General features: G+C 47.3%; 1 protein-coding gene across 3 annotated transcripts in view; it reads left to right on the top strand.

Moving 5' to 3' along the window:
- tdrd12 (tudor domain containing 12) overlaps positions 1 to 13,919 on the top strand; it is a 30,345-nt gene extending 16,426 nt beyond the window's left edge. For 2 of the 3 annotated variants that reach the window (XM_030366421.1, XM_030366420.1), the window contains exons 21-35: positions 201 to 374; positions 508 to 636; positions 736 to 853; positions 5,195 to 5,334; positions 6,505 to 6,713; positions 6,953 to 7,034; positions 8,820 to 9,001; positions 9,098 to 9,305; positions 9,674 to 9,766; positions 10,386 to 10,579; positions 10,683 to 10,889; positions 12,455 to 12,568; positions 12,671 to 12,824; positions 12,955 to 13,027; positions 13,602 to 13,919. In XM_030366421.1, coding sequence (XP_030222281.1) covers positions 201 to 374; positions 508 to 636; positions 736 to 853; positions 5,195 to 5,334; positions 6,505 to 6,713; positions 6,953 to 7,034; positions 8,820 to 9,001; positions 9,098 to 9,305; positions 9,674 to 9,766; positions 10,386 to 10,579; positions 10,683 to 10,889; positions 12,455 to 12,568; positions 12,671 to 12,824; positions 12,955 to 13,027; positions 13,602 to 13,681 — 2,157 coding nt within the window. In that variant the 3' untranslated portion in view covers positions 13,682 to 13,919. Of the gene's footprint in view, positions 1 to 200; positions 375 to 507; positions 637 to 735; positions 854 to 5,194; positions 5,335 to 6,504; positions 6,714 to 6,952; positions 7,035 to 8,819; positions 9,002 to 9,097; positions 9,306 to 9,673; positions 9,767 to 10,385; positions 10,580 to 10,682; positions 10,890 to 12,295; positions 12,434 to 12,454; positions 12,569 to 12,670; positions 12,825 to 12,954; positions 13,028 to 13,601 lie in introns of those variants that run through there. The other variant, XM_030366422.1, reaches the window with a different exon arrangement.
- Positions 13,920 to 14,095: the final 176 nt, after the last annotated feature.

The following is a 14,095-nucleotide window of genomic DNA, read 5'->3' as shown; positions in this document are numbered from 1 at the left end:
GAGGTCCTACTGAAGACAGGTTTAGAACAGGTAGGAGGTCCTCCTTAAGACTGGTTAGAACAGGTTAGAACAGGTATGAGGTCCACCTGTCAGGAAGGGGTTAGACAGTTCGGAGACAGGGCGTTAAGGAGCAGATAGGAGTGAGGTCCTCTTGCTCTAGTGTGTGTGTGTGTGTGTGTGTGTGTGTGTGCGCGCGCTAGATGTCCTCCATCCTGCAGCACTTCCAGAAAGTATCATCAGGGGGGGGTCAGGTCCTCGCCGTGTCCCGGCACTGGAGCGATCACATGGAGGGCCTGCTGACCAATCACATGTCGGCTCCCTGCGTGGTCATCACCCTGCCGGAGGAGGCGGCGCTGTACGCCGGAGTCCACCAGGTCAGGGGGAGGAGCCACGTCTGAGTGGGAGGAGCCACTTGTATTGGGAGAATTGACCTTGTAGAGTGGGAGGGGCCATGCTAGAGTGGGAGGGGCTTCTAATAGTAACCAGTCCTCCCTGTTCTGTCTCCAGAGGACCCTCCTGGCTCTGGAGACCAACCGGGCTTCAATGCTGCTGGAGGGACTGGACCTCAGCCCAGAGCATGGCCAGAAGACCCTGATCATCACCAACACTGTGGAGGAGGTGGAGCAGGTGTTCAAGGTTTGGCCTCAGAACAAAGGAACGGCTGGTGGATAACACCAGCAGAAGAGGGTTTATGAGGTGTGTGTGTGTGTGTGTGTTTTTGTGTGTGCGTGCCAGGTGGTGAAAACCACCTCGGCCTTGTGCCTGAAGGCCCACCAGGCCTCCACGGACCTGTTTGAGGCCAGCATCGAGCAGTGGAGGAAGGACGTGGGCCCTGGGACACAGGTCATTCTGGGTAATTACAACCTCAGCCTCACACGAAACCATCCCAACCCCAAACAAGCAAAGAAGACAACTTGCGTTAAGTATTTTTCCTGAAGTCATGTTATCAACGTTAGGTAGACATTATATGAGACATCTGAACGCTGAGACTGATTCCAATAGTCCAAACTACATCACTCTGGTCCAAACTCCCCAATAACATAAACAAAGGATAGACTCTCCACCTAGTGTTTACATTATAGACATGCAAACGGCGCACTTTTTGGTGCGAGTCGCTGTTTTATCATACATTTTGGGGACGTGTGTGGTTCGTGCAGATCCGAAGAGTTTTTTTTTTTTGGGGGGGGGGGGGGGGGGTTGGGCGTCGATCGGTGCGCGCGTCGATCGGTGCGCGCATGCAGGTGTCAATAATCCGTAATCTGACTGACTGAGACCCCTCGAGCCTTCGAAGTAAAGAAAAGTTATTCCGGAAATTATTTTGTTAGGTGACCAATCACAGCCCTTGCCGTCGCGCTGACGGAAGGTTAAATATTGGATGCGCATGCGCAAGTTAGAGCTTAGATCGGGCCCAGAAAATCAAGCCCGACCCGGCCCAAGCCTGTGCACGTTCTGTCCGAGCCTGGCCCGACCCGACACATCAACTGTAATTATGAGCCCGAGCCCTATTTCAACCCGACATTTTTTTGACACATATGTAACTTTGTACACATTTGTTACTAGGCATACTCTGCTAAATATATATGGATATATTAGGGATGGGCACGAGTAGTAAATTCCAAACCCGAGTGATCGAAGGAATTCCTCCTATCATTATTGTTGTCATGCCACATATTTGGAGGAGCTATGCTGGACCAGCTATGCTGATCTTCTGCATTCATTTTCAGAATGAGAGAGTTTGAGGAGAAGGATGCACTTATTGTGCAGCAGCTGGACGCAGGGTGCAAGTGCAGTTGGAAGTGGTCATGGCTAAAATTAGAAGCCACGACTGAGGTGAATTCAGTGAAGCATAACTTTCCTTGATGTGCTAAATGCACACTCTGCATTAAAGAAATTAATTATGCCAGCAGGGGTGTAAATGCCCTGTATGCACACTGTAAGGCAGACATTCATCAGAAGAAAGGGACAACAACAATAACTACACAAAGTGTTGCACAGCTTCTCCGAAACCCTCTTCCAGAAACCCCCAAAGCAGCAGATAAAATCAGGGACAGTGCCAGGCCTACACTGCCAGTACCTGTACCTGTGATCGCATATCCAATGCAGAGGTGTGTGTTTGTGTGTGTGTGAAAATAAATTAACTTAATTTAAAAAGTCACTTTAACTGAGTAACTAATATATTTTTTATCTTTCTAGGCATATAGTATATAGCATTGGCCTTCTCATGTTAATAGGATATTATGCCGTCATATTTTTTCCGACTTCGGGTAGCTCTCTCTTTTTTTGTCATACATCTGTTTGTATCCCTGACATTTAATAATATCTTGGAGAGGGTTCACAGGAAAACTTTCATGCCTTCATCATAACCGTATGTATCGCCATCAGTGATGGGAATAGTGGCGTTACCAACGGCGTTATTTTTTTCAGTAACGAGTACCGTAATCGAATTGTTACTCTTACCATCATTATAACGCCGTTACCGTTACTTCCAAAAAATGCGGCACATTACTATAATTAAAATGTTTTTTTCATCAGACAAACTAAAATTCTCTATCTTTACTGTTTTTCTTTTCGTTAGTAGGCAAGAGAAAGTTGTATAAATGATAACGATTGGCTGAGGTGGAGTAAAATTTCATGGTAAGCCAATCAGAGGTAAAGTTGGGCGGGTGTTGTTTACGCAAACGGCAGAAAGTGTCTCTGGCTCAAAAGTAAGAAATCCTCCAACTACCACAGTGCATTGCGGTCGCTGCACCACCCGCCTGTTTCCGTTTGGAGGGGGAAGGACCCATGGTCCTAGCGCGGGTGGTAGCGTGAGCAAACTTTGTGTAAACATATCCCTGTGATACGTTGACATAAAAACATTTTCTAATTACAGTAGATCAGCATATCAAGTATTTGTACTCAACCTTTTCTCCCCAGTTGAAATAAGTGTTTATCTTATACAGTAGGCCTACTTTAGTATAACAGCACTTGGGTAAACAAATCACAACAACCAACATGAATTTGAAGTCTTATTCATGAAAAGATTTACAAAAATAAAACGTGTAGGGTGCGTTTGCTAGAGTCAAAATAGTCACAGCTCATCTTGAGCATCGACTGTCTCCTGGTAGCCACGGTACTGCCCATCTTGGGCTGGGTAATTAGCTCTGATGGCCTGGACAACACAGGAAGCCGATACTGTCTAAGAAAGAAAGAGAACAACATTAGCAAAGCAAGATAAATAATGCCTTGAGTAGCCTATCCAGCATTACACAGACTTCAAGCTAACGTATCGTAGCCTATGCTCGGCCAATACGATCGGCTACATTCGGATAACTACATAGTACGTTCCCCGGGCCTCAAAACTATTGTAGCCAATGTGTTATTAAAAAAACAAACACTTACTCTATGCTCAGATGTCTGTTTCTCACGGCGGGCTTTGGCTGGCGTTTCCAGTTCACTTTCTGGGTCCGGAAATATCCAATACCCAACTGTTCAGATGAGGCGTAAAGCCTGGATGAGAGGTTACACACATGGCCTCGTCCTCGCCAGATTCAGCCATTTATTCAAGAAGAAGCTGGCATCGCTGAAATTCGCTGCAGCACAGGGACTCTGCGTTAGGCAAACAGAGCAATCTGGCGTGCTCCTCGTCCTCGGCAACAGGCAAGGCTTGTTCAGCTGCAGCCGCAGCAGCCGCCTCCTCTATTTGTGTAAATTCTGCCCGGCTGTATTCTGGCTCGTACTAATAGCCCTGAATGTCCGAATCCAACAATAGATGTTCAAAATCCACTTCGGCTGTTTCACGTTGCAAATTTGTGTTCTAGCTAGGTGGTGAAGAAACATGGCATACATTGTGTTTACATCTCGTACTCGAGCTCCCGCCCCCCCTCATTCCTTATTGGTGGGCTCACCAATTTGCGGAACCAGTGGTTTGGAGTTCTCGGCCCTTCTAGCAGGCAAGCAAAGTTCTCCCGAGATGACGTCAAACGCGTCACTTGACATAATCTCGGGAGAAAATTAGATCAGGAATAATATACATAATAGCGATTTTATAATGAAAGAACGCCGGTTCTGAATGGGTGAAGTATCCCTTTAATCTAATCACTTTTTTTTAAGGAACGTACCCCACACTGATCACCATCGGATGGCAGTGTGGAATAGGTGCGATGGTTTGGCTCGGTGTCATTCAGATCTATGTGCCCTGACCTTTCAGTAGGGGGATCAAAGGTCAAAAGTGAGCAGCGGGTTCTGGAGACTTCCACCTTTTTGTGTCTCATCACGTTAATGTTGGGATTTTGTTATTGGATTTATTTGATCAGCAGACGATGCCTAAAGCTACCTCTACTAAAACCTTGACCTTGGCTCTACTTCACTTTATAGGCATCATATATTGACCCTGGAGTTCACTGTAAACACTGGCCTTATCCTAGCTATCTGTAGCCTGGGTATACCCATGCTGCCTTGCGCACAATTTCATTACGCGCACAAGGCAGCATGGATCCGATTTTCGCCTGAGATAGGGAACCAATCACAGAACGGGGAGGGACGGCAAGACGATGACGACGTCTATGCGACACACCCATCGTCTTCTTCCTCATCTAATTTCTGTCCCTCTACATTGTCATCTGGTATTATTGATACGATTGGCTATGAGCTACGTACAAACTCATATGGTAGACATTCGTAGCGCCCAATAAACGGCTCCAGGCAATTGTAAACCACACCTCAAATACGAGAAAATGAATGTGTGGTTCCCAGACCTCATCTCAATGTAGATTTAGTTGAGGTCTGGCGTTAGCCAGGCTAAGCTATCTGTGTTGAATGCGGGGAATGGGTTTACCTAGCAATTGTTAATAATTGGCACTTGGTTCTATGAACATCCTTACTGTTCCGACAGTGATATATTGTTGTTTCTCTTTCTTCTAAAAATGTACTTACTGTAAGTCACTCTGAATAAAAGCAACTGCTAAACTTGGCAAATGTAAAATGTAATGTAAATGTGATGTATGCTGGAGGGATCGGTCTACCAGCATAACCAGTGGACTGAAGCACGGGGTGCTGATCTATCCATCATACATCTAGGTGTGCCGGTGTTCAAAGGGCCTGTCGGGCTCCTCAGAGCGGGGCCCTTTAAGATCTAGTCCTTTACAACCGGTCTGAATCTGAGGTCAGGCTTGACTTTGTGTGACGTCTGGTACTGTGTGACCTTTGCCCTCAGTCACTACGGATGTGTGTGTGCGGGCCCTGGGGGTCCGGGACGCCACCTGCGTGGTCCACTACGGCTTCCCCACTTCACGCCGCCTGTTTGGCCGCCGGCTCTTCAGCATGGCGGCCAACTTCAGGAACCTGCTGGAGCAGGTGACCGCTGACCACACCCCAATTTCGATAAGCACACCCCTAGATCCACATAACTACACAACCCTCTATCTAAATTATACAAACTCCACCCATCTGTACCAAACAACACCCCCTCTGTACCAAACTCCACCCCTCTGTACAAAACCACACCCCCTTTAAAATACTACAAACCCCAGCCCCTCTACAAACCACACCCCTTCTGTACAAAACCCCATCCCCTATACAAACCACACCCCTTCTGTACAAAACCCCATCCCCTATACAAACCACACCGCCTCTGTACCAAACCCCATCCCCTATACAAACCACACCCCTCCTGTACAAAACCCCATCCCCTATACCACTGGTTTTCAAACTGTGGGGGGCGCCAGAGTTCTTCAGGGGGGGCGCGACGTGAGAAAAAAATAAACCCCGAAAAAAACCCTGAAAGACGATGATTCAAATCATCAGTCGTACTTCAACTGTAGAAGTAACATAACTAAATCCATTTTCAACCGTTTATCTTCGTGCAAACCATTTAACAAATCTACACACTTGTATCTTCAATAATATCTAAACAGAATTTCGATATCATTTAAAATGTCTTCAGAATCACAGTTTTAGTTTCATACCGCTTCGTTTTCAGCTGTTTTCATTGAAGACGTCAGCCCATTCTGATACACCTACTTCTAGACATCGTAACTCATTCCTTTTTCAACCGTTTATCATCGTTCAAACCATTAAACAAATCTACACACTTGTATCCTCAATACTATCTAAACTGAATTTTGATAGCATTTATACTTTTTTCAGAATCACAGTTTTAGTTTCAAACCGGCGTCGTTTTCAGTTGCTTATAATAATTTAGGTCACCATAGCAACGGCGGTAAACAAACCCCGCCGAATAGTCGAATCTCTGGACTGAAAAGGCAGATCTGATTAGACTCAGAAAATTCAGAGTCGGGGACCCTGAATGAATCTGTAAACTGGCAGTTTACACACATTAAGATGTTCAAATGTATTTAAAAAAGGTTAAGCTAAAACATTCTTAGATAAAGTTGTTCAATTGTGTTGTTTAAAAACGCAAAAAGATGTTGTAATGTTTCAGAAATTAAAACACACCCCTCTGGGCACCAAACCACGCCCCTTGGTAACGACCCCTGTGTGTTTGTTTGGTGGTGCTGGGAGCAGCATCAGGAGACCCCGGCCCCCCAGTCCCTGCTCATCATCTCGGAGAGGAACGCCCGCCACGTGCCAGGGGTCCTGCGCTACCTGGAGCGGACCCCGGCCCTGCTGCCCCCCGAGCTGCTGTCCTTCGCCCAGGGGGTCCTGCTGGCCCACGAGCAGAGCAGGGCCGGCCGGCCCCTCTGCATCGCACTCAAGAGCTTCGGGCTCTGCAGGTCTGGTCCCCTGATCACACACAACTACCACTAACTACTACTATTACCACTGGTCAGCTATCACTTACTATCACTACTACCACCGCTGTACAACTACCACTAACTGACTACTGCTACCACTGGTAAACTACCACTAACTATCACTAGTACCACCACTGGTCAATTACCACAAACTATAACACTGGTTATATACAGAGAGAAAGGAAGTGACTGAACCCGTCCTTCCTGTGTGTGTCCAGCCGCGGTTCCTCGTGTCCAGACAGACACCAGTTTGACCCCCAGCAGGACCGGTCCCTCCTACCAGCCTCGGGCGTCCTGACGGTCTGTACTACTTCCTCCTAGGGCTGCTCGATTATGGAGAGATCATAATCACGAATACTTGGGTCAATATTGAAATCACGATTATTCAAACAATTATTTTTGAGTTTGAAAGCATGATGTATTTATTCAGCATGTCTCGCCCAAAAAACACTTTGTAACGGAGAACTTAGAAATGTCGCCTTAAGATAATTAACAAAATGGCCAAAAAGAAAATGTTCAAATATAAAATAATAATGTACAGATATTAGGGGTGTAACGGTACACAACAGTCACGGTTCGGTACGTACCTCGGTTTTGAAGTCACGGTACGGTACAGGACGGTTCGGTTCATAGTTATGGTGAAAAAACTGATTGCTTGACAGAACGAACATAAGTTTAATTAGTAACGAATTAAACACAACAGTTTTAGCTGTCAGTATGAAACATACAAATAAAATGTGTAACAAATATAAAAAAAATACTGCTGCAATTCTCCAATAACCCTAACATAAAATTAATGAAAAATCCAGTGTTAATGCTCAGTCTAGGCTCTTTAAGCTGGTATGTAAACAAGGAGTATGTAAACTTTAAGGTTTTAAAGAAAATATTCCTGCAGCTCTCTAAAGCTCTGAAGTTCTCATAAATATAAATATCAATCATTAAATAAAAGTGCAACTGCAGCCTTAACTTAAATCACAGCTTATGTATTTTATAATCTATTGGTGTTTTCATTGCCTCTCGTAGGTCAGAGGCAATGAAAACACCAATAGACCTGCTGATGGCATTTGCCCGTTCTGAATTCACAGACAGGTGTAGGGGTTGATTAAATAGTGTAGGGAGCTGGGTTTGAACGGTTTGAACAACTTTTTTTCATTTCGCAGCGGTGACAGTAACACCTGGATGGTGCTGTCACGTTAAAATTGTACCGGGGGCGAAAATTTTGTGCATGTTCGATGTGTTTCCATTTGCATAGACGATCGCTGTTGAACAATGTCTGCACACAGCTTTCGACTTGTCCACTCGTCTTTCCCCATTGTGATAATTAACCTGGAATCCAAAGTTCTCCCACACTTGGGATTTAAATGACAGGGGGGCATCTTCAAGCTCCGGTTTTCTGTTGTCGCTCGCCATGCAGTTCGCTCTCAGTTCGCTAGTAGACATCAATCCACACACAGTTGCGATCGCGCTCTGCTACTGCTACTACGCGGAGTTCGCGCACGTGCGAGCCGAGCCTAATAAGGCTAAACGGTCCGGGGGGAACTCCGACTTCAAGTTTTAAGTTCCGCACCGCAAAACAAGCCTTTACCTTCGCCATATTAACGCTATGTACGCCACATTTACGGACCGCGGTACACCTCTGTAACCGCACCGAAGTGCCTGTACCGTGAAGGTTCGGTTCAAATACGTGTACCGTTACACCCCTAACAGATATGTATCCAGCTGTTTTGCACTTTCTATTAAACATTTAATATAAAAAATTTAAAAATAAATAGAAAACTAAATTATATTAGTTTTGTGATTTTTCCTCACTTCCTGTCCCGCTCTGTTAGTCATTTGTCCTTCATAATGTGTTTCTGATATGAAATCAACACAATACTGTGATGTTTTGTTGTCGTCAGACAGCCCCCACCTCAGAGACTCCTCATCCCACCTCAGAGGACTCACCCCATCTCAGACACCCCCCACCTCAGAGCACCCCACCTCAGAGGACTCACCCAACCTCATACCCATCCTCAGAGCTCCCCAGTGACGTGGTCTGCTATGCACCTTGATACTCATTAGTCCCGTATTACTTTGTGTCCCAAGGTTCTTCCGCTCTGCGTCAAGACGGCCTCTGTGTTCTGCGGTCGCATCCTCAGCCAATCAGACGACGGCTTTGAGAAGCTGTCGGTTGCCATGGCGACGTACTACAGCGAGGAGAGCGCCGACGCCAAGGAGCTGGTGGTGGGAGGGCTGTACGGCCTGAAGCAGGACCAGTGCTACCACAGGTCTGGACCAGTTAGAAGCGGGGTTGGACCAGCTCTATATTATATGTGTGTGTGTGTGTGTGTCAGTGTGTTTTAATGTGTGTGTGGGTGTGTCAGAGTGCGGGTCCTGTGTGAGCCCCAGCAGAGAGGCGGTCCGTTCTTGGGGGTCCCTGTGTGCCTGGTGGACGAGGGGCGGGAACAGGAAGTGAGGTTCCACCAGCTGCGCCAGCTTCCTGCCCACCTCCAGCTGCTGCCAGAGCAGGCGGTGGAGATGGTGGTCTGTGGGGTCCGGCCCACCGACTCAGAGCCCAGCTGGAACCCAGAGGTCTGTCTGTCTGTCTGTCTGTCTGTCTGTCTGTCTGTCTGTCTGTCTGTCTGTCTGTCTGTCTGTCTGTCTGTCTGTCTGTCTGTCTGTCTGTCTGTCTGTCTGTCTGTCTGTCTGTCTGTCTGTCTGTCTGTCTGTCTGTCTGTCTGTCTGTCTGTCTGTCTGTCTGTCTGTCTGTCTGTCTGTAATGTTTGTGTTAGGTGTTTGTTGGTCTGTGTTAGTGAGTGCGTGTTGGTTGATCTGCATGTGTGCCTATGTGTGTATTGGAGGGTTAATGGGACATTAAGGTAAGGTGTGGATATGTGATGGACAGCAGGATCTAATATGCTCAAATAATCAGTGTGTGTGTGTGTGTGGCTGGTGAGCAGGTGACCAGGGTCATCAGCCAGCAGGTCAGAGGTCATCAGCACCAGGCCAGAGTGGTCTTCAGTCTGGGGAACACAGTGTTCCTTGACCCTATGGTAACCTCCCAATACTCATCTGATCAATACTCTGATCACATCTAATCAATACTTATCACATTAATACTCATCTGATCAATACTCATCTGATCAATACTCAACTGAACAATAATCCTCTGATGATCATTCCAACCTTGAAGAGAAACTTGTTCTTCCATGTTCTTTCTGCTTCTGTGCCTCCTCGGCTCCGCTCTGCCAGTGACATCGGGTTAAGCTCAACGCTGATTGGCTATCGCGGCTAAGCGTCACGCGTAGGAGCGTAAAAAGTTAAATTTTTCGGTGGGCGCGTTATTTAGGTGCTTAAAACGCGGCTAACGTGCTGCTTTAGTGCATGTAACGCATCTATCCGCCTAAACCAATGGTTCCCTATGCAAAAATGACGATTTTCTACGCCTCTAACGCGCGTAACGCGTTCAGTGTGGCCATACCTTTAGTGGTTAAACCTAGTCTCTGGTTAGTGATTGACCTTGTTTCTGATTAGTGGTTAAACTTAGTCTCTTGTTAGTGGTTAAACTTAGTCTCTTGTTAGTGGTTAAATCTAGTCTCTGGTTAGTTGTTAAACTTAGTCTCTAGCTGCCTTGGTGGTTAAACTTTGGCTCTTGTTATGTTTCTCTTTGAGGTCAAAGTGCGCTGGATCCCAGGGGTAAAGACCTGCATTAACGACCACGATGTGCGCCGCTTGATTCTGGACACTGGGAAGGGAACCAGCAACCCTGAGCATCTAGCGCTGCTCAAGGACCTGTGTCAGGGGGGCGGGGCCGCACCCCAGGGGGGCGGGGCCCCACCCCAGTCAGACACGGATCAGATGTTTGGGTGAGAATGGGAAGAGCAGATAAACTGGGTCTAAAGGCTGAGGTCTACATGGTTTAGTCCTGATCTAACTAAGTCCTGTCCCGGGACCCGGAGGGGGGTCTAGACCGCCAGGGCCTCCGGAGGAGACACTGGAGGAAGCAGAGTCCAGACTCTACCCCTCCCAGACCAGCGAGCAGGAGACCCCTGGTCCAGAATGCTCTGAAGACCAGCCCCTCCAGGAAACTTTGGATGACCGCCCAGAGGATCAGATGAGTGGAGGTGGTGGACAAATCAGAGCTGATGTACCAGGAAGCCCTGAGCCAATGAGCAGGTAGAACACTAGAGTCACCTGACCGGGGCTAAACACCCTGAAGGGGTTAATGATCCTCTTCAACACAACCTGATGGGCTTAATGATCCTCTTCATTAACACACCCTGAAGGGGTTAATGATCCTCTTCTAACACACCCTGAAGGGGATAATGATCCTCGTCACTAACACACCCTGAAGTGGTTAATGATCCTACACCCTGAAGGGGTTAATGATCCTCTACTAACACGCCCTGAAGGGGTTCATGATCCTCTTTAACAAACCCTGAAGGGGTTAATGATCCTCTTTACTAGATGATCAATAATGGAGGAAACATAAACACTGGCTTCTAACCCTAACTGTACGTTCACACCAAAAGCTGTAAAAGATGCAAAATCGCTGAATAGCTCAAAACGCAACGCTGTCCAAAATATTTACAGTTCATATCTCTCATTTTGCTTTTCCATTTAAAGGAGTCGCGCTTTTTGCCTGCCTGCCCGCTCGTAGTTGAGGCAAGTGCTGATGCTGAGCCACAAAAACACAAGATATTCATAAGTTTGATCAATAGAAAAATAATAATAAGCATAAATACATGACAACACTGAATAACCAATTAATGGAGCAATTGCTTATATGCTAAATTATAGCTTAGTTGATCGTGTGTGTGTGTGTAGTATTGTTTATTATGGAAAAGATCCGCTCAACGGGAGCATTTGTGCCAGGCAGACACACGGCAAACTGACAAATTAGCAATAGATTTTTGTCGATATCTCTGCTTTTGAAATGCGCGCACATCTCCACACACCGCTCGTCCGCTGGTTTCGATCAGCATTCCACTGTGCGACCATCCCTGTTGCATAATGCCGATTGCGTATGCCCTCATACAATGTTGAAATCATATGCTGGATGCTTTATTCTTTGTGTTTTTTAGTTAATGATCGGGCTATAATAAGACCATGTTGGCTATGCAATCGCGGACAAAAGGGGATAGTGGTTGGTGGAAACCGGGACATTTGAGCTTGGGACACGCAACTCAAAATCTCACGCACCATGATGAAGGAACAAATGTGTGGTAGGAACTAGGAACTAAAGTTCTCGCATATGTTTACTGGGACCCATGCCGGCGAGAGACATCTTCATTCTGATTGGCTGGCGGTCATTTACAGCCGAAACACTACTAGCTCATTTGCATAGAGTTGAGCTGTTTTCAACTCTCATTTACAGCTTTACAGCTTTAAAGCTATCGCTCAAGCGTTTTATCGCTCCTATCGCTTAATCGCTCATGTCTAATAGAAAGTGAATGGGCTTTTATCGCTCAAAACGCTTTATAGCCTTTGGTGTGAACGCACAGTAACCCTGATGTGATTAGTTATTAGGCTCCACCCCCTGGTCAGGTGGTACCAGGGCCTGATGGGATCGGTTGCGTTAGGCTCCACCCCCAGGTCAGGTTGTACCAGGGCCTGATGGGATTGGTTGGGTTAGGCTCCACCCCCAGGTCAGGTTGTACCAGGGCCTGATGGGATTGGTTGTGTTAGGCTCCACCCCCAGTTCAGGTTGTACCAGGGCCTGATGGGATTGGTTGTGTTAGGCTCCACCCCCAGGTCAGGTGGTACGAGACGGCCGACCGGGTCGTGGTAACCCTGAAGCTGACCGACCCGGAGCAGCAGACATGTGACTTCTACCCAGACCGGGTCGTCTACAGGTCAGCTGACCCCTGACCCCTGAGCATCTCCCCGACTAGATATCATGGTGATGACTGTGTGTCTGTGTGTGTGTGTGTGTGTGTGTGTGTGTGTGCGTGCAGCGGCAGCGTGGGGGGCCGGTGGTTCCGGGCCGACCTGGCCCTCTCGGGGACTGTGGCTCCGGACGCCTGCAGCTGGACCCTCAGGGGCCGCCAGCCGGTTCTGCTGCTGCTCAAGGAACCGGCCACCCGCTGGAACCAGCTGCTGACTCACAAGGTTCCCATGACAACATAAACCACCAAACCACCACGACACCATCATATCTCATGACTACTCAAGGCAACACCATCACCATGACAACACATACTTTTGCCTAGCGATGAGCCTGAATGTCATCTCCCCCCAGAACCCTTTGGTGAGTTATGACCTGGAACACTGGGAGGAAGAGGAGGAGGAAAAGGAGGATGCAACACACCGCGGTATGGAGATCCCTCCCTCAAAGGCCTGTATACCTGGAGATACAGGTTATATACCTGAAGATACAGGCCTGTATACCTAGAGAAACAGGTTATATACCTCGAGATACAGGCCTGTGTACCTGGAGATACAGGCCTGTTTACCTGGAGATGCAGGCCTGTATACCTGGAGATGCAGGCCTGTATACCTGGAGATGCAGGCCTGTATACCTGGAGATACAGGTTATATAACTGGAGATGCAGGCCTATATACCTGGAGATACAGGCCTGTATACCTGGAGATACAGGTTATATACCTGGAGATACAGGCCTGTATACCTGGAGATGCAGGCCTGTGTACCCGGAGATACAGGCCTGTATACCTGAAGATGCAGGTTATATACCTGGAGATGCAGGTAATACGTCTGGAGATGCAGGTAATATGCCTTGAGATGCAGGTCATATATATGCCTGGAGATTCAGGTTATATATATGCCTGGAGATGCAGGTTATATACCTGGAGATATAGGCCTGACCAGTAGGTGTGATGGGTGTGTTGATGGGTGTGTGATGATTTATGGGTGCGTGTGTCCTGCAGGCGTCTGCTTTGTTGAGGACACAGGGGAGGAGTGTGGCTACGTCCTGGAGTCCAGCGACAGTGACAGCTGTGATGAATGAAACATAACAGCTCCTCCTGCTGCTGCTTCCTCCTGGACTACTCGGTTCGGAATGGCTGGGTCCAGGTGGTCTCAGCCTGTGGTCCTTATCACCAGTCTCCAGTTTTCAGGAACGATTCCTGGTTCTTGTCGTTTTCTAAAAAATGTGGTTATTATTATTTTTGGTATTTCTTACAGAGAAACTTCCTTCTTTGTTGTTAAAATAATCAGTTTGAGTTAATAAAGAATTTGTAAAGCAATGAGTCCGAGCCACCCTTCATCACGGCCGCAGGTCTTTGGCCGTTCTGACGGCAAAAGAGCTGCGGCCGTCCAGAGTGGAAAACAGCGTCTCCCTGTGTGATGGTAAGAGTAGCGCCGTAAGATTAGCCCTCTGCATCTCAACATGTTCTATCAGCCCTCCACCAGAGCTCTAAGG

The sequence above is a fragment of the Gadus morhua genome, chromosome 9, assembly GCF_902167405.1.
Source record: "Gadus morhua chromosome 9, gadMor3.0, whole genome shotgun sequence".
NCBI lineage: Eukaryota > Metazoa > Chordata > Actinopteri > Gadiformes > Gadidae > Gadus > Gadus morhua.
The sequence above is the reverse complement of the archived record's forward strand: the minus strand, read 5'-3'. Positions and strand labels throughout refer to the sequence as shown.